Source organism: Saimiri boliviensis, chromosome 8 (genome assembly GCF_048565385.1).
Source record: "Saimiri boliviensis isolate mSaiBol1 chromosome 8, mSaiBol1.pri, whole genome shotgun sequence".
In the NCBI taxonomy this organism is placed as follows: Eukaryota; Metazoa; Chordata; class Mammalia; order Primates; family Cebidae; genus Saimiri; species Saimiri boliviensis.
The window spans coordinates 37,103,419-37,130,954 of NC_133456.1; the positions used below are offsets into that span (position 1 = coordinate 37,103,419).

The 27,536-nt window shown below is 40.3% G+C and overlaps 1 protein-coding gene across 1 annotated transcript in view; it reads right to left on the minus strand.

Annotated features, from left to right (window-relative positions):
* Positions 1-15,858: 15,858 nt before the first annotated feature.
* QTRT2 (queuine tRNA-ribosyltransferase accessory subunit 2) overlaps positions 15,859-27,536 on the minus strand; it is a 30,212-nt gene continuing 18,534 nt past the window's right edge. Inside the window, exons 7-9 of the mRNA XM_010345969.3 lie at positions 24,295-24,446; positions 21,219-21,336; positions 15,859-18,563 (exon numbers count right to left, since the gene is read on the minus strand). Coding sequence (XP_010344271.1) covers positions 18,332-18,563; positions 21,219-21,336; positions 24,295-24,446 — 502 coding nt within the window. The 3' untranslated portion in view covers positions 15,859-18,331. The remainder of the gene's footprint in view (positions 18,564-21,218; positions 21,337-24,294; positions 24,447-27,536) is intronic.

The window sequence follows — 27,536 nt, forward strand, 5'->3', positions numbered from 1 at the left end:
TATTTGAGCTCTCTGGCTCTGCTAATGCCTGATCCCAAATGTACCATTGCCTTCCTTACAATGTTGGTAGGCCTGCCTGACTTCATGATCTGGGGGGTCTGTCAGAACTCGCAATGCACAGCTGGCTGTGTGGACCCTTGGCATCCCATAGCTGGGTGTTCTGTTCCTACCAGGAACCAGTAGGGCACCAGGAGTGTTTATCTAAACTTATAGTTCTCTGCTGCAAATAGCTTGTCTTGCTTCTAAATCCTAAGGGTCTATTTGTGTTTTCCTATTAAGGCCTGCCATAAAGTGTACACAGCCTTTTTCTATCAATGATACTGCCTATACTGTAGGCTCTACCACACCATGTGACCCAAATCATCATATGGCAGAGCAGCTTGCACTACTGCCCGGTCCTGCTGCAGAGCCTTTTCCTGCTCTGGGCTCTCTCCAGATCTGGTAGACTCATGTTTCAGCTGATGTATGTGCTGGAGCAGTGTCTCTGAGTGTGAAATGTGCTGCTTTCAGAACCAGAAGATGCTTACTGGGTGCTGGGTTTCCTTCTTCGTTATGGGAAACACAAGTTACAATAATTTGTCCTTTACTTTGAAGTTCATGTCTCAGCATACCCCAGCCTACTGGACCTCTAAAAATTTTACTAATGTGGAAAGTCTATCTGAATCTTTATAGTATTTTTTTTAAATCTCCCACCTTTTGGAGTATATGTGTCTAGCCAAGGCTTCCAAAACACTAGCCACTGTTGTTCACTTGGTCTGACTAAATGATGTTACTGATGTAGCAAACTAATTAGAAGTTCTGCAAAATGTCCATGTGGTCCAGGTTCCTTTGGACTATGTTATGTCAGCAGATGGGAGAATCTGTATAGTCCTGAGGCCAGACGGTAAATGTAAACTTTTGTTCTTCCCAAGGGAATATGTTTCTGATCTTCCTTACTAATAGGGATGGAAATGAACCCATAAACACACAAGATTAGTGGCCTCATAGTACATACTTGAAACCATGTTAAAAACATCACATCTCAGGCCGGGCTCGGTGGCTCAAGCCTGTAATCCCAGCACTTTGGGAGGCTGAGGCGGGTGGATCACAAGGTCAAGAGATCGAGACCATCCTGGTCAACATGGTGAAACCCCGTCTCTACTAAAAATACAAAAAAATTAGCTGGGCATGGTGGCGTGTGCCTGTAATCCCAGCTACTCAGGAGGCTGAGACAGGAGAATTGCCTGAACCCAGGAGGCGGAGGTTGCGGTGAGCCGAGATCGTGCCATTGCACTCCAGCCTGGGTAACAAGAGCGAAACTCAGTCTCAAAAAAAAAAAAAACAAAACAAATAAAAACATCACATCTCACACCACAGCTGCAATTAGGGGCTACCACTTAGTTGATTGTGTGGCAGTCTACTGTCATCCTCCAGGGTTTGGAGGGGACAATCTGACGCTTTAGTGGAGGCCATCAACCCTACATTCTTATTTATTTATTTATTTATTTATTTATTTATTTATTTATTATATGTATTTTTTTTTTAAAGACAGGGTTTCACCATGTTGGTCAGACTGGTCTTGAACTCCCTACCTCTGGTGATCTGTCTGCCTTGGCCTCCAAAGTGCTTGGATTACAGGCATGAGCCACCACTCCCGGCCTCAATCCTGCATTCTTTAGATCTTCAAGGGTCACTCTCATTTCTGTCATCCCACCTACCCCCATTTTTAAAATTTACTATCTTGCCTTGAGGGGAAGTTTCAGAAGCTCCCACTTGGCCTTCCCCATTATAGTAGTTCTCCATAGTCAAGCACACAATGATGAAACCATATAGCCAACTGCCACATATGTCCATTCCAATTACAAATTGGAATCTACACATTGGGAACTAAGAAAATGACCCACCCTGAGTCACACCTGGCCAGTGTTACATGTACTACCTGGCTCCCATATGATCTCACTCTAACAGGAGGTCCATGATGACATGGGTCGCTAACAAACATAAACTCTGAGTTGGAGATTCACATGCAGAAAGTTCATTGGAACTTGAGGATCAACTGACTCATGTAGGATAAAGGAAGACTGGGCCGAAGAGGAATGGGACTCTGAGTCAGTTGTAACAAGGACTTTGGCAGATCCCATATGGGTCTCTGGATCTGGGATAGCCCTTCAAACTTGTCCTGCCTTTAGGCATACAAACCAGGCTTTTTTAATGCCCATATTAACGAGTTATAAGAAGTCTCTGTCTTCAGGGAGGAGGCACAACCTCAGAGTTATGGTTCTCTTCAGCTGAGGACCAGTCCAGAACAGGGACTTAGCTGACCACTACTGCCTATAAGCCACCAATACTCCCCTCAGCTGGGGGAATAACTGCCTTAGTTTTGACGTAAGATTATAGGCAGTAGACTATAACATCTGCTACATGTGCTCAACTAAAATTCTCAGGTGTTTTCCCCTAAAGTTCTCTTAAACCAAGCCTTGAACTTTTGTGTTTTCATTTGTTTGTTTGTATGTTCGGAGACAGAGTCTTGCTCTGTCACCCAGACTGGAGTGCAGTGGTGCAATCTTCGCTCATTGTAAACTCCTCCTCCCAGGTTCAAACGATTCTTCTGTCTCAGCCTCCTGAATAGCTGGGATTAAAGGTGGGTGCCACCATGCCTGGCTAATTTTTGTATTTTTTAGTAGAGACAGCGTTTCACTATGTTAGCTGGGGTGGTCTCGAACTCCTGGCCTCAAGTGATCCCCCCGCCTCAGCCTCCTAAAGTGCTGAGATTATAGGCGTGAGCCACCACTCCTGGCCTTGAGCTTTGGATGCAGATTTTTGGAACCAATGCTGGATCTTGTATGTATCATCTATTTGACTTCTTGGTTTTATCCTAGCATTCCAGCTTTCTGTGTCACTGAATTTTAATTACGATAGCTACTATCTTAGACTTCCCTTGAGATTTGAATTATCTTCAAATGGAAGAATACATGAAAGGGAATGGTGTCATGTTATCGATAAAACACTGAGGCCTGAATCCTAAGGGTCAGAGTCAGTGTCATATGCCCTCTGTAGGACTTGCCCAGACTATCACATACTCTTTCAGCCAAATATACCATTGTATCAGTTAGAAATGTGTCTTTGCCCCAAATATCCCTGATTCGAATTTTCTTCAACAATAAGGTTTATATTATTCACTCAGGAAGAAGTCTATACGAAGTATAAACTTCAGAGTGGCAGATTCAGTGGTTTATAGTGACACCAGGGAATCAAGCTCTTTGCATCTCTCCTGTCTGCTAACTCCAGAGGTTTGCTTTGCTCTCGAGCTGGGTCCCCACCTCCCACCTCCATAAGTAACGATGGAGCCATTCTAGGATTCATATCTGACACAACAATGTTCAGTAACTGCAGAACCACTCTTCTCTTCATGTCATTCTTTGCTCAGTACTCCCTGGAGACTCCCCCTTGTGTCTTATTAACCGGGATTAAATCACAGCAGCAATCCGTCCTCACAAGGTGAGTGGAATACCATGATTGGCTTAGTCTTGAATTAATCACTTGCAGTGGAATAGATGTCAAGGCTTGCTTATTGATCTCTAGCTGATAGAATCTATTCTGTTCCCCTTTGTAAAAACCTTTCAGCCTTCAGGCAACTTTCTCATTTGCTGTAATTCCCAACAGGTTATTGACAGAGGGTCTCAGATACTGCATATTATTTTAATTTCCTAGTATTTAGTTCCCCTAGCTCTAGAAACTTAAATTCACTTACAGAGGTTTCGTGCTTTCTTAACTTTCTCACCCACGTGGGACTTCAATTCTTATTGCACCTTGTTTCAAAATTGAAGGAATTAACTGGGCATGGGTGGCTCACACCTGTAATCCCAGCACTTTGGGAGGCCGAGGCAGGTGGATTGCTTGAGATCAGGAGTTCAAGACCAGCCTGGCCAACATGGTGAAGCCCCATCTCTACTAAAAATACAAAAATTAGCCAGGTGTGGGGTGTATGCCTATAGTCCCAGCTACTTGGGAGGCTGACGGAGGAGAATCACTTGAACTCAGGAGGCACAGGCTGTAGTGAGCCAAGATTGCACCACTGTACTCCAGCCTGGGTGATGGAGCAAGACTCTGACTCAAAAAAAAAAAAAAAAAAAAAAAAAAAGAAGCTGGTATATCCTTGCATCTCTTTCCTTTGGCTCCTTAATCTGAAAGTTGGCTTTCATTTTCGCCATGTGCCCTAGGGAGCCAAGCTGAGTTTCATCCTCCGTTCCCACGGGAAATTCACTCACACCAAGCAGTTAACAAGTTTTAGAAGAATTACACAAGACTTGAGCGCTGTGGGGAAGAGGTGGGTGGTAGATCACTATCTTCCTTGTTTAGTCGCTCCTATACTTGCTTCTTCACCATCTTTCTCTCAAATGTGGCCTGGGAGCTCCTAAGTCTTCTCCTATCTTTGAGACTGAGACTCTGGGGATCTCTGTCCCTTGCCCTAGTGGGATAATATCAGTGTACTCCTTCTGCACAAATACACTCTCTAAGAGAAATATCAGTTACAACTACTTTTTGCACCTAGGAGAACACAGAAGCAAAATGAACACTAGAAAAAAGTCAGTACTGCCGAACTTCTGTTAACATTACACTGCCTTACTCAAAGAGCAGTTTGCCCCATGTTCGTGCTGCTCCTTACTAAGTAAAGCAGCCTTTAGGGCTTTTTTGTAAAGCTCAGCTGATTCCTGACTTTAGCCTCCTTTATTCTGTTCTTGAAGGCTCATGACAGTCTTTTTTTGCTCAAGCGTATTTATAATCCCCTCCCTTTGCCTTCTGTTTATGTCCTTTTCAAAACCTGAGCTCTGCAGAGGGCTCCCTATATAACCACTCCTTCTTTAGCTGCCTCCCCCTTTATCATTGGAATTATTTCCTATTATAGTATAATCGGGATTTTATTATAGTATAATCAGGATTTTATTGTTTAAATCTCCCACCTCTCCCAAGTCACATTCTTTTCTGAAGTCTCACATTGCAGTGTCACACCTGTGAATACTCTTTTGAAGTGAAGAGTTAATTTGTGATGCAAACAATTACTTCTTTATCTCATTTTCAAAGAAGAATTTTCATAAAAATAAACTAGGAGCAAATCGTTTCACCCTTTTTCCCCCTTTGTCACTTACTCTCCTTCCCCCCTCACTTTCCTTCGGTCCTTTTCCCCTCTGCTTCTTTCCTGCCTCCTTCCAGAATAGGTGTAAACCCCCTGGGTTTCTCTCCCAGGCTCGGCTTTTATTGAACTGAGATACTTTCTGTTCATGTATTGGAGTGAACCTTTATCATACCAGGCATACTTACCTACCCGCTGTCTCAAGGAAATCTGGTGAGTGAAGTCAAGTGAAGAAAGCGCCTTCATAGGGAATTGACTGTGTCTGTAACCCCTGACAGCTGGGACTTTCCATTTCCTAACTGTCCTGCTTTTATCAACTTCAATTAAAGTCCACCCTTTTCAGCTGGCAAACTCTAAGGAGTAAATGTCTCTCTGCTTCTGCTTCCTCAGGAGTAAATGAAGGCAATGCTCTCTGTCCCATCTACTTCACAGAGCTATTGGGGGGAAAAAAAACAATGTGCAAGAAAACCTACATTGGAAAGCGTGATTCGTATGTACGAGTCTATTCCCTGTTTATGCTTAATCATAGGTATGCTGCCTAAAAAATCAAGGACAGGATTTTTGAGCATAAAACTGCGCAGAATGAATTAACTTTAGGAAGGTGTTTGAGCTTGAAACTGAGTTTTTGAAATCAAGAATCGTCCTATTCCCACCCAAACAAGGAGAAAGGAAAGACCGAGGAAATCTGCTTTCAAGAGACTAAAAATATTACTGTCCTCTTAACTGATTTGTTTCACTTTTGAAAAGATTATAAAGACAAAGACATCTGGGAGCCCAAGATGGAAGGAGTAGAGATAAGGGCAGGGCTTGCTCGAGATTTGCAAAGGAAGGTAAAGTGAAGGCACAAAGGTTCCATGAGATAAGTAAAGTTGTCCTATGTGAAATAGACATAGAAAGGAAGTTTAAAAAATGATTTCTCAGATAACAATAAATTGTGCTTTAGAAAAAGAGAGAAAAGAGAGAAAAAAGCTGTGCGACACTTGTTATAAGAAAGAAAGAATTCAGTAAGAAGCTAAGAAGAGGAGTAAATCCTTTCAATCAAGAAAACAAAAGCTTGGCTGGTAATCCCATCTCACTGTCTGTCTTTCCACTCACAACGATCACCATACCCTGAGGAAATGTAAGAGAAATTTCCAAGTTTTTGAAGTATTTGTTTAATAACATCAGTTGATGAGCAACATCATGGAGATAGAAATCAGAACATGAGTTTTCATTCATGTCAGGAAAAAACAAAGCCACAGGGAGAACAAATAAATAGTTAGCTTTTGTTGTGCTTCCCTGGTGATTGCATAGATAAGACCTCAAACTAAGTCCCAAAGGGGAGACAGAGAACTAAGAGAGAGTTGGAGTACCCACTGGCAGAAGCTCTAAGTTCTGTAACACTGGATACGGTCCATGAGATCAAAAATGTCATCTTCTTAGAAGATCATCTCACTTTTAAAAATGTTATAAAATATATCAAACACTCAGAATACTTAAAAGAATACCTATACCTAACAGCTTTATCAAACATAAACATTTGGTCTTTTCAGATCTTTCAAAAGGAGGGATACTTTACAAATTTATTTAAACTTTTATAACATTTTCCTCCCCCCATGCCCAGAGGAAGTCCCTATCTGGCATTAAATGTTTACCCTTTTTCATTGTACTTTGCTTTGTTACATACACATGTATCTATATAATATTGTATTTCATGCTTTTAGACTTTATATTAAGCACTATTCTTTTTTATGGGAAACTTGCTTTTATCACATAAATTGATATACGTAAGTGTAGTTCATGTATTCATTTTATCTGTTACACAACCATAGTGTTTTCCTGTGGATAATCATTTACTTTGTTATCAAATCTTTTTGTTTTGAAAAGCTATAATTAATATTTTGTATGTATCCTTGAGCATGTATGCTGAACATTCTCTAGAACAGCGGTCCCCAATCCCTGGGCTGCAGACCCCTTCTGGTCCATGGCCTGCTAAGAATGGAGCTGCACAGCAGAAGGTGAGCAGCAGGCTAGTGGGCATTACTGCTACCAGATCGGCAGAGGTATTAGATTCTCATAGGAGTACCAACCCTATTGTGAACCATGCATGTGGGGGTGGATCCCTCATGAATGGCTTAGTGCCACACCCTTGGTGATCAGTGAGGTTCCCACTCTGAGTTCCGGTTGTTTAAAAGAGTATGGCACTTCCCCCCATCTCTCTTTGGAGAGGGAGTCCCCCTCTGTCACTCAGGTTGGAGTGCAGTGGCATAATCTCGGCTCACTGGAATCTCTGCCTCCCATTCAAGTCATTCTCCTGCCTTAGCCCCCGCAAGTAGGTGGGATTACAAGTGTGTGCTGTCACACCTGGCTAATTTTTGTATTTTTAGTAGAGACCGAGTTTCACCATGTTGGACAGGCTGGTCTGGAACAACTCCAGGCCTCAAGTGATCACCTGCCTTGGCCTCCCACAGTGCTGGGATTACAGGTGTGAGCCACCGCACCAGATGTCCCCCATCTCTCTTGCTCCCTTTCTTACCATAGGATGCACTGGCTCCCACTTCACCTTCTGCCATGATTAGAAGCTTCCTGAGGCTGTCACCAGAAGCAGATGCTGTCACCAGAAGCAGATGCTGGCACCATGCTTCTTGTACAGCCTACAAAAACATGAGCCAAGTAAAATCTCTTTTATAAAAAAGTTAATTACCCAATCTCAGGTATTCCTTTACAGCAACACAGAAATGGACTAATGCATTCTCCAAAGCAGTTGTATTAATTTACTTTCCCATTCTCCATATATGAAAGTTCCCGTTAAAAAAAAAGTTCCCATTTATCCACGTTGTTTTCAATCTTTTAAATTAACTATTTAATTTGCTAATCTAATGGGTATGATTTGTTCCTAAACACTTTACAGTTTTATTACCATTGTTGATGATATATCATTATCTATTACATTTGCAATTTGCTTATTACTGGTATATAGAAATACAGTTTTTTTAATATTGATCCTGTGTCTCGCAGCATTCAATGACTTGCTGATTAACTCGTGTAGATTATCTCCTAGATTTCCTATGTAGTCAAATATGTTGACTGCAAGTAAGATCTGCTTTGAAATTTCTTTGTAAGTTTTATACCCTCCATTCTTTCTCATCTGATTGCATTATCTCATAGGTCCAATAGAATGTAGAATGGTTGTGACAATATAGTGTAATAAAATTTCATCATTAATGTTTGTGAGATTTTGATACTTTTTATGCAGTTAAGAGTATTGTCTTCTATCCACAGGTGGTAAGAGTTTAGTTCTTTGTTTCTACATAAATTGAAGAGCATTCCCCATGCTTCCATCTTAAAGTCTGTATTCCTAACATTCTTCTCCCAGATAACAGCATGGCTGGCTCTCTTACTCCCTTCACCTCTTCTACTCGAATGTCAACCATAAAAGGAACATTTTATATAATAGCAACTTGCTACTCCCAACACTAATTCTACTATTTTTTCCCCTTAAATGAATAAATATAAGAATGCATAAATGTTTATCAAATGTGCTTTCTATTTTCTGTATATATTACATTGACCATCTTTTTTCCTCTTAATTGATTATATGTTATTCTTGGGATCAATTAATCTTGGCCACAGGGTATGGTGGGGAATATATATATATATATATATGAATATATATATGAATATATATATAATGTATGTATATATATAATATACATACACACACACACACACAACATTTAATTTAGGATGTTTAAATCTCTATAAGAAATACTGGTCTATTTTTTAAATGGCTTTGTTACAAAAGTATGGTAACTTTATAAAATGAATTGAGTGCTTTTCCTCACTATTTTTCAAAAGGTAGAGATTATCTGTTTGTTGAAGTTTTGTTAAATTATTCTATAAAAATCAACTGGGATGTCTGTCTTAAGGTCAGGGGCAGTGGGAAAACTGCTATGGGGTAAAGCACTTTCTCCTAATGGGGCTTTGCCTTTGTACTAAGAAAGGCATGGTTAGCCTAGGAACTGCTGATGCTACCTCATTGTCCAGAACTGGTCACATGACTACCTTAGTTGCAAGAGAGGCTGGGAAATTAAGTATTTTTAGCTAGGCACATTGTCTTCCTTAAAAGAAAAATCAAGACTACTATTGCTTCTAGGCTACAAACCTGTATAGCATGTTAAGGTACTGAATATTGTAGGTGATTATAACACAATGGGAAGTATTTGTGTATCTAAACATATCTATACATAGAAAAGGTACAGTAAAAGTACAGTATAAAGGTCTTTAAAATGGTACACCTCTATAGGGCACTTACCATGAATGGAGTTTGCAGGACTGGAAGTTGCTGTAAGTCAGTGAGTGAATGATGAGTAAATATCAAGGCCTAGGACATACATATGCATTAGTCCAAAGCATATTTAGAGATTTATAGAATATCGGAAATAATATTCATATGAAATTTTCATTAAATGGAAAAATGACAAATGAAAGGCTTTTTAAGTATTAGTATACAAACCAGGATATAGGATTATATCAAATATATTAAAAATAAATGTTCAGGCCGGGCGCGTTGGCTCAAGCCTGTAATCCCAGCACTTTGGGAGGCCGAGGCGGGTGGATCACGAGGTCAAGAGATCGAGACCATCCTGGTCAACATGGTGAAACTCCGTCTCTACTAAAAATACAAAAAATTAGCTGGGCATGGTGGCATGTGTCTGTAATCCCAGCTACTCAGGAGGCTGAGGCAGGAGAATTGCCTGAACCCAGGAGGCGGAGGTTGCGGTGAGCCGAGATCATGCCACTGCACTCAAGCCTGGGTAACAAGAGCGAAACTCGTCTCAAAAAAAAAAAAGTTCAATCATTGGATGAAAAGCTGATGGTGTACTTAACATGGATGTATCCGGCTATAATACTTGGACCACAGATCAATCTCAGCACAAAAAAGATGGCCCACCATTGGGTGCTTCCAGATGGAATAAACACACCACCACCTATGAAATAGTCTTACAAAAAAACATTAAACCTGAACCTGCACAATCCTTTAGATTAGCACTATCCAACAGAAATATAATGCAAACCACATAAAGTTTTTTACTAGCCTTATTAAAAAAGTAAAAATGAATAAGTGAAAACAATTTTAACATATTTCATTGAGTCCAACATGTTCAAAAATTATTGAAATTATGATGGAAGCATATAATCAATGTAAAAATTATTAATATCTTACATCTTTTTGTATCACATTTTGGAAATTTGTTGTATTTTTACATTATCAGCACATCACAATTGAGACTAGCCGCATTTCAAGCACTGAGTAGCCATAAGTATGCTGATTCAAACAAACAGAAAAAAAATTATGAGATGGTGGAGGAAATAGTCAGAGCTTATTATTTGTTTTCAGGTATAACAGTACTGTGTTTAAGCTTTTAAAGAGAGCCCTTATCTTTTAGATGCATATTGAAATATTTATGAATGAGATTATATAACATCTGGGATTTGCATCAAAATAATCCAGTGGTGTCAGTATGGGGAGTGAATAAGAATACAGAAAACAAGATTGGCTATGAGCTGATTGGTTGAAACTAAGCAAATGACACCAGCTTGCTATTTAATGTTGCTGTTAATAGAGAGGGTCTTGTTCACTAAACCCCTGCAAATGAGATAATGGAATTAGGATTAACTGTTATTACTGTCAATCACTTCTAACCCAAGGGGAGTTTATAACAATGGCTCTATTCTTCTAATCTTGAGGCTCTAGAATTCTAGAAAAGCAAGTTTTTATGGAAGAGTTGGTTCTTGGGCTGGACCTTGAGGATGGGTAGGATGAGCATATGACCATTTAGGAAAAGTGGAAAAGCCCACGGCAATTGGTTAGGGTCAGATTACGGCAGACCTAGAAATTCAGGCTGCCACCTTAGCCTTGGTCTGGATGGCACTGGGGAGTTATTGAGGGTTGTTAGTAAGGGAACAGGACAAGGAGGAGGTGAGGGGCAGGATGGGTGGTCATCTTCCTTGAGTCAGGCCTTAACCGCCTCCTCTGAGTCAGTCACCAAGTCCTGTTGATCCTCCTCGAAATACCTTATACTCATCCTTTCTATGTATTACATCAGTCATCCAAGGAGCAAGATTCCCAGCTGATTTGGCTGGAAGACAGGTGCAAGGAAGTTGAAATGCTGAATTAGTCTGATGGGAGAAAGATAGTACATTTGGTTTTGGACATGTTGGATTTGTGGTAATAGGTGAACGTTCAGGTGGAAAAAATATAAAATGAAACTGACTTTTTCAACATGGCTGAACTTTCTACAAAAAAAGCAATGTGAAATTGGAGAGTCTAACCAAAATCAGAGCAAGAGTAAGAAAGAAAAAAATGGACATACCTTGTGACTCTCATCTTTTGAAGAGCAATTACTATGGGGGAACAGAGTATAGCTGCAGTTGGTATTTTCAGCTAGCATTGTGGGAAACAATAAATAGAATTGTGATGGAAATGTTATTTAAGTTTGTTGAACTCAAAAATAAATGAGTAGAAAATGGAAAATGTGAGTAAACATTTTAGCTTTGGGGGGGTGTGGAAAATGCATATCTGTTATGTAATTGGGTTCTGTGAATGGATTTATGACCAAAATAAATGATTCTGGGAGAGTTTAAAGAAAATATTTTAACTATTTGGAAGGAAAACAGCCTCAGAGGGGAGAACACATTCCCATCTGTCCATAAAAGTTAGAGGAGAATTTCACCAGACCACTGAGCGTGCTAAGGTCAGTCTCGAAGGCTAATTTTGCCTAAATGTCTTCACCGAAGAAGAATTCTGAAGACGCACCTCCTGTTTCTCATTTATCAGAGTATCCCTCACCTCCTCTCTTTTTGGTTTCTCTCCCTTTGCTTTTATGTCCTCCTTCTTGTGCCTTTTTGATAGCAACTCTAAAGCAGTGGTTATGAAATGGTTATACAACTTTTCTTTGAGGCCGAAAGAGATGATTATGTGGTTTGGGAGGGAAAAGGAGAAGGACTGAATAAAAGGAAGTGACTCTAAGCTGTTAAGAAAGAGAAGACCGTTAATAGCAACATCTTGATGTTAAGAGACAAGCTGAAACCATCCAAGGCAGGCAGGGAACAAGGTGATAATAAGAGAAAATGTGTTTTGCAGACAAAGGAGCCGACAGCAGGGGAGAGCAGCTCAGGGAGAGAGGCGAACATTAGGAAGCCGGTGCAGAGAGGATGCACAAATCCCTCTGAATCACACTGGGAAGCAGGGGCCGTTTGAACTCCTTGGCAACTCCGACCGGGTCTCAAAGTAGATTGTGAGGAATGAGAACAAAAGGAAAGTTCACTCTGAGTTCCTCTCATCAGAGCAAGGGAAATTGCTTTGAGGCCAGCACTAAAAGATGATAATGGTACCGAGTAACAGAAAAAAAATCCAAAAACCCAAAAATGTGTCAGGTCACTGGGAGCTTGCCTAGCATAAAGTGACATAAAACCACCACGGACATTCACATAGGTCCTACTGCATAGTGCTGTGCAAGTCACTTCTAACCAGCACTCAGGTGGCTAAAATAACGAAGAGACTGCCTCTGCTTCTCTGAGAATATTCGTTCACTTGACAAACAGTAATTGAGATTTCATGGTGTCATCCAGGACTATTGCTATTAATGTTGGAAGATACAATAGGAGCCCTTATCTTAAGCCCTGTACCAGCTGCTCCTGTGAGGCCAGAAGGAATCACTGGAAAGTGATTACTGGGAAATCGATGCTGACCCTAGAAGGGCACAGGCCTCACAGAAAATCGGTGGGGAGACGTAGGAGTGCCAAAATGCTAACTAGAAAGAATCATGTACATGTTTAAATTTCTTGTTATGGACTGAATGTTCGTGTCCCTACAAAATGTTTATGTTGAAATCCTAACCCCAGCGTGATGGTATTCAGTGGGGCCTTCAGAAGCTAATTTAGGTGACGAGGGTGAAGTCCTTGTGAGTGGGATTCATGCCCTTATAAAAGAGACTCCAGGGCGCTCCCTACCCTTCTTTCCACCACGTGGAGATAGGAAGACGCAACAGTAGTCTGTGACCAGGGAGAGGGTCCCCACTGGAACCTGCCCATGCTGCCTCCCTCATCTTCCAGCCTCCAGAACTGTGAAAAATAAATTTATTTTGTTTTAAGCCACCCAGTCTATAGTATTTTGTTATAGCAGCTTGAACAAAGACACTCCCAAGAGGAAAGACACAGCTAACTGCTAGTCTTTCTTCTCTAGGCTTAAAATTTCTCATCCATAAAATAAGCTGAATAAGATTCTGCATACCTTCCCTTTTGGCAGATTTAGAACGGTTCTAGGAGTTATCTGGGGTTCCTGCAATGGAGATGGGAAAACATGGGATCTCCTAATGTGGGAATCTGTAAACAGCTGCAGGAACGAGAAACTATAGGCATATTTTCTGTATATTATGATCGGTTGTTGAGAAATTTTTTAATGCTGAAGATGCCATAGCCCTTCTTCCAGATTTTAAGCCAGAGGCTGCAAACTAGGCACCCCTAAGTTTTGTTTGGCTAGCAGAATATTGTTTAAAAATTAACCCAGCATTTAAAAATTGTGAAATTTCACCTGAAAACCCAGATTTTTGGCTTTTCCTGAAAGACTGAAATATCTGGCAGCACTGGGGCCATAGCAGCAATTAGCTGGAGGTGGGTAGCAGCTGTTCCGTTCAGAAGGGCACCTGTTCTCTAGTTTGATCATCTCTACCCCTCACATTAGGCTCACTTGGACAGCACTTTTGAGAATAAAAGGTGGGGCGGAGGGCAGGGTGCTGTATATTTATACCTAAACTAGAGGCATGAAGCAGGATTTTCGGGAGGAATGAGTGCATGATTACGCTAATTCACATCGCTTACACTGGGCTTCATTCTTCTTTGCCCACTGTTATTTGGGTTTTGTGCTCACAAATCAGGGAACCACATGAGGAAGCAAGGAAAGAAAAGGTGTAAAATTAGTAAGAGACACAAAGGTTGAAAAGAAAGTGGAGAGATTAAAAAAGGTTATTAAAATGAATGCCAATTATACCGAACTTTAAGGTAAAGGCAGTCTTGCTAGTGGCTGGCTCAGCATGGGAAGTTTGACCTTCTAGGCTCCCTGCCCTACACAACACTGTCAGTTTTAATAAGCTATAATCCCATAGTTACAAGCAAGACTAATCAAACTGCAGAGCACAGCCTGTTCTTAATCAGGAAGGCAGAGGGTAATCATTTAACTCTGTGGTTTCTCACTGAGCTCCAAGCTGCCTCTACAGAAAAAACACCCTAGAGAAGAGAGTTGCTTTCCACTCTAGCCTTGACCCTCTGATGGTCTTTGTTTGAAATTTTTATTAAAATGCTTTGATTACACAAGTATTTGGTTTAAAAAATGTTTTAGAAGAACATTTTCCCTTTACTTCTGTTCCAAGGAGTAACAAAATATACCTCCCTTGAAATACGTAAGAAACCTCAGACTCCAATAGATTACCTAAGTCCACTTGAACTAATCACAGTACCCAAACATTTCAGCACTGTTCAGGGTGTGGTTACAGTCCCAAACTGGGAAGGGGGGATAAATTTGAGGATGTGGAATGGCAACCCATGTTGAGCACCTACAAATCCCAGCATGGTATCATGGGTTACATGTGCTAGTGCTATCTATTCTCTGCCGGAAAAGCTGAAGCCAAGGCCAAGTTGCAGCAAAGCTCCTAAAGCAGCCAAAACCCAAGGCCAGGAGGCCCTTCTATGCAGTCCCTGATTCTCAGCCCTCTCAGCCCAGAAGCAAGTCAAAATAAGAACGTATTTAGTATAGCGGATAACTGTTGAGTCTTAGTCAGGTGGAGCTAGTCTACATGGGAGCTGAGTAGTGGTAGGCCCTTAGGCAAACAACTTTTGTGAATTACCTGGTGGGCACTCAGGCAGAATACTCAACCCTCTTAAAAACTCAGTTCTTCAAGACTTGGCTTCAGCTTTTCCAGTAAGGAATAGCTAGCACTAGCACATGTAACCCATAGGACAATAGCAACACCTCACAGCCATGCTCTAAGGGCCAATCGTTATATACGAAAAGAATTTACCAAGATGCCAAGAACATATTTTAAATGTTCTGCAGATTGCGATTCTTATTTTTCTTATGTGCTAGCATGGCCTTAAGACTTGTAATTATATAATGAGATAAGTGATATGGCTTGGATGATTGTCCCCTCCAAATCTCATGTTGAAACGTAATCCCCAATGTTGAAGGTGGGGCCTCGTGGAGGTATTTGGGTACATCCTTCATGAACAGCTTAACATCATCCCCTTGGTGATGAGTGAGTTCTCTCTCAGTTCACATGAGAGCTGGTTGTTTGAGTCTGGGACCTCCCCATTCTCTCACCATGTGATACACTGGCTTCCCCTTTGCCTTCCACAACTGTAAGCTTCCTGAGGCCCTCACCAGGAGCAGATGCTGGTGCCATGCTTCCTGTACAGCCTGTAGAACTGTGAGCCACATAAACATATTTGCCTTGTAAATTACCCAGCCTCAGGTCTTTCTTTATAGACACACAAGAACAGACTAATAAAGAGAGATAAGGGAATCTTCATAATGTATAACTGAGTATCTCCTTTTCGGATTTCACGTTTATCATGGAAGCTCTCAGAACAATGAATACAGATAAATACATTTTTTTCTTCTAATGAGAAATCTCTAGAACATTTCTGGTACTAAGGAAATTTAGTATTTTGTTTAATAGACCCACTATATTTACAGAAAGCCAAACACAATAAAAATTTTAAATTAAAAATGTTTTATTGGCTATTGCCTTTAATAGATTTGCTACAATAAAGGAATTTTTTTTTTCAAATGTGCTAATAAGAAAAAGACCCAGGAAACTGAACAATATCGGACAGAGTTTTCAGTGTTTTGGACATAAAGTCATGAATTTCATATGGATTCTAGAATATTTACCAATACTCCCCTAACAATGCATTTAGCATGGAACAAAAATATGAACATTATGAACAGGTCCAATCCAACATGTTTCAAAACAATCAGATCCTCGGAAAACTGTTTTCCATAAGTAACCCTTGCCATTCATGGAGAAGTTATGAGGCTGTCCAAGAATTTATTCATGGACAAATCCCATACTACTAAAATCATATAAATGGGTAATATAGTTTGGATATTTGCCCCCACCCAAATCTCATGATGAAATGTAATCCCCAATGCTGGAGGTGGGGCCTAGTGGGAGGTGTTTGGAGCATGAAGGTGGATCCCTTAAGAATGGCTTGGGCCATCCCCTTGGTGTTAAGTGAGTTCTTGCTCTGAGTCTTGTTCCTGCTTTTGTCATGTGAATTGCCTGCTCCCTCTTCACCTTCTGCCATGATTATTAAGCTTCCTGAGGCCTCCCCAGAAACCAAGCAGATGCCAGTACATGCTTTCTGTAAAGCCTACAGAGCCGTGAGCCAATTAAACCTCTTTTCTTTACAAATTACCCAGTCTCCGGTGTTTCTTTATAGTAATCCAAGGATAGCCTAATATAATGGGCTCCCAACACATAAAGCATACAGCAGCCACAAAATAATTAGAAACACTGTTAAGTAATGCCCACTAAATTTTGAACAAAGAGCAAAATATAGCACAGGAGTATAAAACAAGTGCACACTTCTTACCCCTACAAAAAAAAGGGGGCATATTTTGGTTTTGTTTTTGCTGTTTGTCTAAAAACTATGGTGTGTGCATGTGGGTCTATGTGCATTCCTTATAGAAAACTTGAAAAATACAGAGGTAACTTAGAATCACCTTCCCCTATCAGCCTCAGGATTTCCTGATACCAATTCAACAACTATTATAAAACCCACAGGCAAAACCTGTCTTCAGGCTCTCAAACATCTCTACTGTTGCCTGTCTCCCAGGATGACAATTATGGCTATTAAGGCTATGACTCTAATCTAAAACATTTTGTTCTTCAAATTTTAGAGCTAAACAGTATCTTAAAAGTTCATTCATTCCTATCTATTATGCCTGTCTCTATTTATTCAGCAGGAAACAGACATACAGAAGTTAAGTGAATTGCCCAGGAGTCAGATCTGAGCAGGATGGAAACTAATCCTCTAATCGTTAGGCCAGGCAGGGCTCTGTCCAAGTGAACACATTGAGAATGAATCTTCACAAGAGATGGGGCTTCAGTTACTACGTGGTTAGACTATTAATGAGCCTGGAAGGCAGACCACAATGGATCTGTACAACCAGATGAAAGCAGCTGGGCAAACTTTTGGCTAATAGGCAATTGTATTGGCTCTAAAAAGAAGTTGCAAATAGGCCAAGTGGTCAAATGGAGTGTGACCTGGGACAGATAATCACAGGAGCAATGTTCAAGCCCCACATTCCCAGGATATCTGAGCCAGTTAAGTCATAAGAGCCATTTCTGATTGGCTGCACTGCCAGGGCAGGGTGGAAGACGGAAGTATCCAAAACGGTCTCCTTAGAGTATGAGGATGAACTAAAGGAAACCCTCAAACCAGCCAGATTTCTTCTCAAATCAACAGGTATATGTCCAGAGGTCATGCATCTCACAGTCATTTCCACTTAAGCCTCAATCCAATTCATTGGTCCCTCAGAATCTCATCATTCCCACTTCAAGGTTGTGTTCTCACAGCTAAAGCTTTTGTCTTTGACTAAATGAATCTCTATCAACTAAAATAATTAGTCTAGAAGTTTTAAAGGTCACGTTTCAATTCTCTCTGATCAATCCAGGTCATTTAAGTCTTTGGCTTTTTTGTTTTGTTTTTTTGAGATGGAGTTTTGCTCTTGTCACCCAGGCTGGAGTGCAATGGCACGATCTCTGCTCACTGCACCCCTGCCTCCTGGGTTCAAGTGATTCTCCTGCCTCAGCCTCCCAAGTAGCTGGGATCACAGGCATGTAACACCATGCCCAGCTAATTTTGTATTTTTAGTAGAGAGAGGGTTTCTCCATGTTGCCCAGGCTGGTTTCAACTCCTGACTGCAGGTGATCCACCCGCCTTGGCCTTCCAAAGTGCTGGGATTGCAGGCATGAGCCACCGCACCGGGTCTTCATTTAAGTCTTTAGAAGAAATCTCTTTACCTATATGTGGGCAGTTTGGCACAAATATTCCTTATTTTAGCAGACCCTATGTCTGAATACAAATAAAGTTCAGATTATTTCTTCTTCATGTCTTCCCACGTTACAACAGTGGTACAGGCTCAGTGTGAAGAGTGAGACTCGTATTTGCAAGATCTCAAGATGCTTGCCTGTGGATGAGCTCTTTCAGCTGTGCCAGTTTGTCACTTTTTAGTGCTTCCCGGATGGAATGGAAAAATCCAAAGTAGTGTTCAAAGTTGTGCATCATAAGCAGGACTCCGGCCAGCAGCTCATTGGTTACCAGCAGATGGTGGATGTACGCCCGAGTGTGATTCTTACAGCAGTAACAGGAGCATCCTCTCACCAGCGGGTTAAAGTCCTCCTGGTACCTAAGAAAGAAGTCACAGTGACATTCCAGAAAGTATGGAATACATAAAATCCACAACCTCAGCCATCCATTCTACTGGTGGTTACCAGTGGTTAATAACATCACTGGCAAATGTTCAGTGCTGTGCACTTGCTTAAAATGGCAGTATGGTTAAAAGTTAACAAAGAGCCAGGAGCAGTGGCTCACGCCTGTAATACCAGCATTTTGGGAGGCTGAAGCGAGCAGATCACAAGGTCAGGAGTTCAAGACAGGCCTGGCCAACATAGTGAAACCCTGTCTCTACTAAAAATACAAAAACTAGCCGGACATGGTGGTGTGCACATGTAGTCCCAGCTACTTGGGAGGCTGAGGTGGGAGAATCACTTGAACTTGGGAGGTGGAGGTTGTGGTGAGCCGAGATCATGCCACTACATTCTAGCCTGGGAAACAGAGTCTCTGTCTCAAGAAAAAAAAAAAAAAAAAGTTAACCAAGAACACAGTGAGTCAGGGAGATCCTGGAGTTTTTCTCTGACTGATGCAAACTCCAAGTTTGAGGTTACAAAGGAGCATCAGAAGAAATTCATGTGGTCACTCACTCATTTTGAGTATTACAAATCACATTGTAAAGGCACATGTTTAGGAAACACTTCTTAAAGTTTGACATTTAGGAGAGAAATGAGTGACACTTCTTTACCACTCATCACCAGAATTATTATCAGAAGACATGGGAGACCTTCTGCTTACATAGCTTTTTGCAGTCTACCAAACATTTTCACATACACTGTCTCATTTAACCTTCACATTCATTCTTGGAGATAACTGACGTTCTACCAATGAAGATTACTATGGGGGTTGACAGGGAGGGTCCTGGAGCTACCCTGCATGAATTTGATTCCCGGCTTCACAACTCACTTGGGCAAGTCACTTAATGACTCTCTGACTTGTTTCTCATCCATGAACCAAAGGATGCCTATCTCTGACAACTGTTACAAAGATTAAATGAATTAGTATAGTAAAAGGGCTTGAACACTGCTGGGCACATACTAAGCACTGCATAGGTGTTAACTCGCAACCTCCCACCTCCGCCTCCCACCATGCCCAAATAATTTTCTGTATTAGAGACAAGGTCTTACTATGTTGTTCAGGCTGGTCTTGAACTCCTGGGCTCAAGTGATCCTCCATCTTTAGCCTTTCAAAGTGCTGGGATTACAGATGTGAGCTGTCATGCCTGGCCGGGTGTTACCTTAAACAACTACTAAAAATAAGGTGAATTGAGGTCAGGAGTTCAAGACCAGTCTGGCCAATATGGTGAAACCCAGTCTCTACTAGAAATAGAAATATAAGCCAGGCATGGTGGTGTGTGCCTGTAATCCCAGCTACTTGGGAGGCTGAGGCAGGAGAATCACTTAAACCCAGGAAGTGGAGGCTGTAGTGAGCTGAAATCATGCCATTGCACTCCGGCCTGGGAAACAGAGCGAGACTCTGTCTCAAAAAAAAAAAAAAAAGGAAATTGACCAGACCAAAGTCACCCAGTCAAGAGCAGGGCTAGAATGTGTCTATAAACCTCAAAAGCTTAAAGTCTGGTACTAATAATAATAGTACAATTTCCATCTAAATCTATAACATAAACGGAATTTTAGTAACCATTTATAGTAATCTAACATTTAAAAAACATAAATCATTTGAGAGTCAGTGGATAACAGAAAGAAAAGGATAAAAGAAAAGAAAAACAAAACAAATCTATCTCTGTGGCTATTTTTTGAGAAGTCAAATGTGGTAGACACCACCATTTCTGATCTACAATTAAAGGAGTCCCAACAGAATATAGGTAAGAACTACGATTTTCACATTCTTTGATAAACTCTCAAGTCTGTACTATCACTAGATAGACATATAAGTCACAAGCCATAGGATTTCCCTTTACATAAGACAAAAAAACCTACCCCAGCACTAAAGTGAGTGCATAGGCTTAAAGGAAAATCACTCACTGGTTTACTGATGATTATCACTTTTGTCCAAATACAAAAATTACAATATATAGGTTCAGAATGCCTAATCTGAAAATCTAAAATGTGAAATGCTCCCAAATTCAGAACTTTTGAGCACTAACATGATGCTCAAAGGAACTGCTCATTGGAGCATTGCAGATTTCAAATGAGGGATGCTCAGCCAGGTTAAGTATAATGTAAATGTTCTAAAATACAACAACAAAAAAGAAAAGAAATCTGAAACACTTCTGGGTTCCAAGCATTTTGAAAAAAGCATATTCAATTCAATCTGTATCTTAACTTGTTCTTTATAGAGATAAATATTTTATTTAAGATTTATAACCTATATCTAACAAAGATGACTTAAGCACTCTACGATTTAAAACTTTGTTGTGTTTTATCTTGAAATCCTTATTTATGCTCTAAAGGACTAAAAGATACCAAACAATGGATTTGGTCTAATCTTTCTGTCAGCTTTTCTAAGGCAATTAGTACCTGGCTCTAGTTTTCTGATGAGACAAAGGAAAAAAAAATAAAAGTTTTTTGAAACTGAATTTGAGAAGGCCTAAATAATACCCAACTATTAATATTTTATGAAGTCATAAACTGAGAATAGTCCCATAAACTTTTAAAGCAGACTAAAATTCAGAAGTCAGAAAGCAAAATCCAAACTTTAAAAAATTTCTTACTTTTTTTCCTTCAGATTAATTTCAAATGATGTTATTTCTTGGTTGCAACCTGTTGTTTCAATTTTCTTTATGTGATCCACACATTTTATTTCTTCTTGTGTTCCATTTTGTTGTAATACTGAAGGACAAACCAATAAAAAGCCTTGAATGATGATCAGATAAGAAGTGGCCATTGGGAACATTTTACTTTTGTTATTATTTTATGATCTTTGACTCTGCAATTTTGCTTCTGAAATCACACAAGAAAAGGAAAACAGCAATATGCTCCAAGATGGTCACTGACTTCTTAACTACAACACTAAAACTATTTAGAGATTCAATAATATCAAAGCAAATTATGGTTACAAGTACATAACATACAATCTTACCATCAAGAAATGATTTAAAAAGCAGTTGGTGGTCAGGCATGGTGGCTCATGCCTGTAATCCCAACACTTTGGGAGGCCGAGGTGGGAGGATCATTTGAGGTCAGAAGTTCAAGACCAGCCTGGGCAACATAGCAAGACCCCATCTCTATTTAATAATAAACAAATAAATAAACCAAGAAAAGTTCACCATTGTTTGTGTGTGTGTGTGTGTGTGTGTGTGTGTGTGTGTGTATGGTGGGGTTATCACTATCCCTTATTACAATGTACATGCAAAGAAACTGGGCTTTGAACTACCTATATTCCAAATAGATTGAAGCAGAACATAGTTTTAATGTATGTATTCTGTACGGAGCCTCTGGCCCTCTGGGGAACCCAGATTATCCAGAATTAAATGGCAACCTGAATTATTCCCTTCAACTCTCTGCTTTAAGAAGAAACATTCCTTGCACTGCAAAAGAAACACCAGCTACTTTAAAAAAAGGCAACTGCCTGGAATAGGGATAAGTAGTTAAGGGGTATTTTGGAAACAAATGATAACAAATCTCAGTGTTGGGCCTAGGAGAAGGATGCGTGGTCTTAGGAGGGTAATTTTATCAAGGTCAAAGGAATAAGAGAAGCGACCTGAGCACTGGGCACGGAGCTGTTATAATTTTGCTCCCATACATTTGCATGCTGATGTGGGAAACCATAATAAAGCCCTCAGCTGGCTGCAGTGGCTCATTCCTGTAATCCCAGCACTTTGGGAAGTTCAGGCAGAAGGATCACCTGAGGTCAGGAGTGCAAGACCAGCCTGAACAACACAGCAAGATCCCGTCTCTACAAAAAATTTAAAAATTAGCCGATTGGCAGGGCGCGGTGGCTCAAGCCTGTAATCCCAGCACTTTGGGAGGCCGAGGCGGATGGATCACGAGGTCGAGAGATCAAGACCATCCTGGTCAACATGGTGAAACCCTGTCTCTACTAAAAATACAAAAAACTAGCTTGGCGTGGTGGCGCATGCCTGTAATCCCAGCTACTCAGGAGGCTGAGGCAGGAGAATTGCCTGAACCCAGGAGACGGAGGTTGTGGTGAGCCGAGACCGCGCCATTGCACTCCAGCCTGAGTAACAAGAGCGAAACTCCATCTCAAAAAAAAAAAAAAAAAAAATTAGCCGATCATGGTGGCATGCACCTGTAGTCCCAGCTACTCAGGAGGCTAAGGTAGAAGGATTGCTTGTGCCCATTAAAGTTAAACAAATTAACTTTTATCAAGCAGTTCAAATCTTTTCTTATGATTTTCATCACATTTCACTCTGAATGTTCTTTTCTCAGGAGTTCAAGGCTGCAGTGGGCCATGATCACACCACTGCACTCCAGCCTGGGCAACAGAGTGAGACCCTATTTCTGAAAAAAAAATTTTTTAAGCCCTGACATTTTGGAAAACTCTTGTCATCTGGAAGAACTGTTGCCAAATAATTTCTCTGGAATTCTCACTACATAACTGGCAAAGGACTTTAATTTACTACACGCACATAATACTTTGTTTAAATGTTCACACTATTTCCTTTTTCCTAATCATGAAAAAATTTGGCTTTCTCTGGCCAAAAATGACCTTGTTCATTACAGAGAACTCAAATCAGGTTCTTTTTAGAGTTTTGCATATTCCTGGTACTGAATGACTAACAGTTACCTCTGTTCTGGTGGAAATAATTAAGTTTGTAAATGAAGACATGAAAATTTACAGTGTTAATGGTAATACCTATCCATATACATTATGTTTCGGTCTGTCTAAAAGGACAGTAAAATCAACCTCCTATATATTTAAGAATTTGATCGACTTTATTTATTTTGTTTCCAGGAGTAATTCCATTTAGAGTAATGGTTAAGTTGCTTTCTAAAAGTACAACGATCTGAATAAAATTTTAGTTACCTGTGAGGAATAAAATGAACCCTGAAGGAAGTTTCTGGTCCTATTCAAATTTAAGGTTGATGTGGTTAAGGAAGAATTCCAAGGACAGCAGGAAAAGGAAAACGAAAGTCCGTTTCTAAAGGCTGGAGGGAAGAGTGGGCAGGTGACACTCTCCTGAAAACCTACTTTAAGCAACTCTAGCCTAAAGTCTGGATCCCAGCTCCTTTTCTACCACCAGTTAAGTGTTAGAATCTGAAACTGACTTTCTTGACTTCTAAATAACTAAACAATAAAATAAAACGGCAGTCCTTCAAAGCAACATTAGCAGAGGAAAACAGCTGTCAAAGCTGGGTGTATTAAAAAAAACAAACAGAACAAAAAACCAAAATGCAAGAAGTAACACTAGAATCAGAGGATCATGAGTCTCCCTGTATTTTAATAGCATAGGATTTGCAAAGAAAAGACAAAAACTCTTTTGTGAGAAAACAAATTAACTTTTACCAAGCATTTCAAAGGTTTTCTTACGATTTTCATCACAATTCACTCTGAATGTTCTTCTTTCAGGCTGTTAACAGATGAAGTTTTGTTTTTCTTGGTTCTGTTCACTATAAAATCACATCCTAACATTGATGAGCTGCATGTATAGTATTAAGTACCTGGATTTGTGTGCCAACATGCCAGAGCACACAGATAAGAAACAAAGGTGAAGTTTTGTAAAAGACTGGCTTTATATATACATATTTCTGTCTTGTGACTCAAGCCAAAAATTAATAGGAAATGGAAGAAACTTAAGGATAAGAAATTAACTTCGAAAGACTTACGTGTCTCTTCAGGATCCGGCTGGTAATCAAAGTTGAAAGTTAGGGCACATCCCCGCTCTGTTACTTGATAAGGGAAAAAACTCTCAAATAAGTCCACTCCTCTTTCAATACACTCGAGCACCTCATCTGGTCGACTAATACCAGATATGAGCCTGTAAGAGTAACAATAAGAAGAGTGATATGAGGATAATGCAAGGAAGGAAATCAGAAAGTTCTCTTTTTTTTTTTTTTTTTTTTTTAACTTATACTGTAAGTTCTGGGGTCCATGTGCAGAATGTGTAGGTTTGTTACATAGGCATACATGTGCCATAGTGGTTTGCTGCATACATCCCCCTGTCATCTACATTAGGTATTTATCCTAATGTTAGCCCTCCCCAAACCCCCACCCCCTGCTACCCCTTCCCTGACCCCCCACTCCCTGACAGGCCCCAGTGTGTGAAGTTCCCTTCCCTGTGTCCATGTGTTTTCATTGTTCGACATGCTCTTATGAGTGAGAACATGTGGTGTTTGATTTTCTGTTCTTGTGTCAATTTGCTGAGAATGATGGTTTCCAGCTTCATCCATGTCCCTGCAAAGGACATAAACTCATCCTCTTTTATGGCTACAGAGTATTTCATGGTATATATGTGCTGCATTTTCTTTATCCAGTCTATCATTGATGGGCATTTGGGTTGGTTCCAAGTCTTTGCTATTGTAAACAGTGCCGCAGTAAACATACGTGTGCATGTGTCTTTATAATTGAAAGTCCTTTTAATGAACAAGGCACTTAAAAAAAATAATGAAAAATACCAATCATGGTTAGAGTGTCAGGCAGTGGACAGCAAGGTGTAGTAAAAAGAACACAGGGCTTTGCAGTCAGAGAGACTGGGGCCTGAACCCTAGCTCTGTCACTTCAGAAAGATTACTTAATTTCTCTGAGTTTTAGTCTTCTATCTTAAAAACAAGAGCAATAATATATACCCCCACAGAATTACTGTGAGGATTAATGAGATATTTATTTGAAAAAGCACACAGTATATTTCTTTTTTTCTTTTTTTGAGAGGGAGTCTCACTCTTGTTGTCCAGGCTGGAGTGTAATGATGCAATTTCGGCTCACTGCAACCTTCACCTCCTGGGCTCAAGCAATTAAGCAATTCTCCAGCCTCAGCCTCCCTAGTAGCTGGGATTACAGGCATCTGCCACCAAGCCCAGCTAATTTTTGTAGTTTTAGTAAAGACAGGGTTTCACCATGTTGGCCAGTCTGGTCTTGAACTCCTGACCTCAGCTGATCTGCCTGCCTTGGCCTCCCAAAGTGCCAGGATTATGGGCGAGAGCCACCATGCCCGGCGCATAGTATAGTTTCTGATCCCAGAGAGAAGCTCAATAAAGGTTACTTTCCTTTCAACTCATCCTTTCTGAACAACCTCCCTGGTCATAAACTAAACTTTATAGTCTATCTTCTATACACTATACAGATTTTTTAGCAGTGCAAAGCTGTTTGCTTTATTTCTTGCTGAAATATTTTGCTTGTTTTAACTGTATTTTGCCTATAATAACTTTTCATAATTGGTGCAATAAAGACATTTTAATCTACTATATCCTTTATAAGTTAATTTACAAAGCAACTCTTGCTGTCAGGATTTCACCTCTTGCCACAGAATCTAAGAATCTTGTTGGCTTTCTTTATATTTTCTCCATTAATAAAATGTCTGCACTGTGGAATGAGATGGCGTTTTCCAAGGTACATGTTGAGCATCCTTAATCTGAAAATCTGAAATCCAAAATGCTCCAAAATCTGAAACTTTTTGAGCACCAACATGACACTGAAAGGAAATGCTCACTGGAGAATTTTGGATGTTGGACTTTCAAATTAGGAATGCCCAACCAGTATGTACCCTGCAAATATTCCAAGATCTGAAAAAAATCCAAAATCTCAAGGACTTCTGGTCCCTAGTATTTTGGATAAAGAATACTCAACCTGTAATAGGTAAGACATTCTGAGAACATCAATGGCACCCAGCCAGGTTTTGCCACTCCGTGAAAACAGATGTGCAGATGCACTGCATCAGGGCTGGCTGGCTGCTGCTCTTTTTTATGTTTGTTTTTCTACCTATAGCCCCTTGCCATGAACTGGCACAGAAAAACGAAACAAAACAAAAGGCTCATATAATATTAAATAAGCAGAACCCTTAACTATATGCTGGTTTTCCTGACTACAGTTTCTTTCAAGTAAAGTAATGTTTTAGAACTCCCATCCAACTGAAGCTGGCATTTCTGCACACTTATAGAAAGAAAAACGATCCCAGCTTTCAAATTCAGTAACAGACATCTGTGAGCGCTTAACACGCACACGTCCAGAAAATGACTAGAAATACTAGTGCTGACGTCTTCTGTGCACCAGAGTGAAACAAGTATAGGAAAGCAAGCAATGAACACGAAAGAACTAGGTTAAAATTGGGAGGCAAAGTCTGGCTCGGGTGATGAAAATACTTTGTTCTGGGTGGTGGTTACATGAGTGTAGACAAGTGCAAATTAATTGAGCTGTACGTAAGATTCATATGCTTTCCTGTAAGTTGTACCTGGATCTTCAAAAAAGTAGTAAAATTACGTATATTATATACTATCCAACAGCTCTAGAGGAGTATAAAGCAGCACCCACAACCAAACTTCTTAATATACATCCAGGAAAAAGGAATGAATATTCACATTAAGTAAGATTTTAAAAAATTTAAAAATGGCTGGGCGTGGTGGCTTATGCCTGTAATCCCAGCACTTCAGGAGGCCGAGGTGGGTGGATCATGAGGTCAGGAGTTCGAGACCAGCCTGGCCAATATGGTGAAACTCTGTCTCTACTAAAAATACAAAAAAAAAAAAAAAAGCCAGACGTGTAGTCCCAGCTACTAGGGAGGCTGAGGCAGGACAATCACTTGAACCCAGGAGGCAAAGATTGCAGTGAGCTGAGATTGCACCACTGTACTCCAGCCTGGACAATAGAGGGAGACTCCATCTCACACACACACAAAAAAAGCCATCAAAAAATGTAGGTAGCCTAATACAACATCAACTGCATTCAGAAACTCAGAATTTGTAGCGTTGAATCTTGCAGATGGTCTTTTCTTACCAGCATAAGGTGAATCCTGCAGTTTACGGAAACCTAAGAACCAATCCTACTACTGTTGTCAGTCCCCTAAATTTCAAAAGCTGACACCACTCACTACCGGCCTCAAATCGAAGAGCTTCTTAAGTTCTTGTTGGTGAAGCTC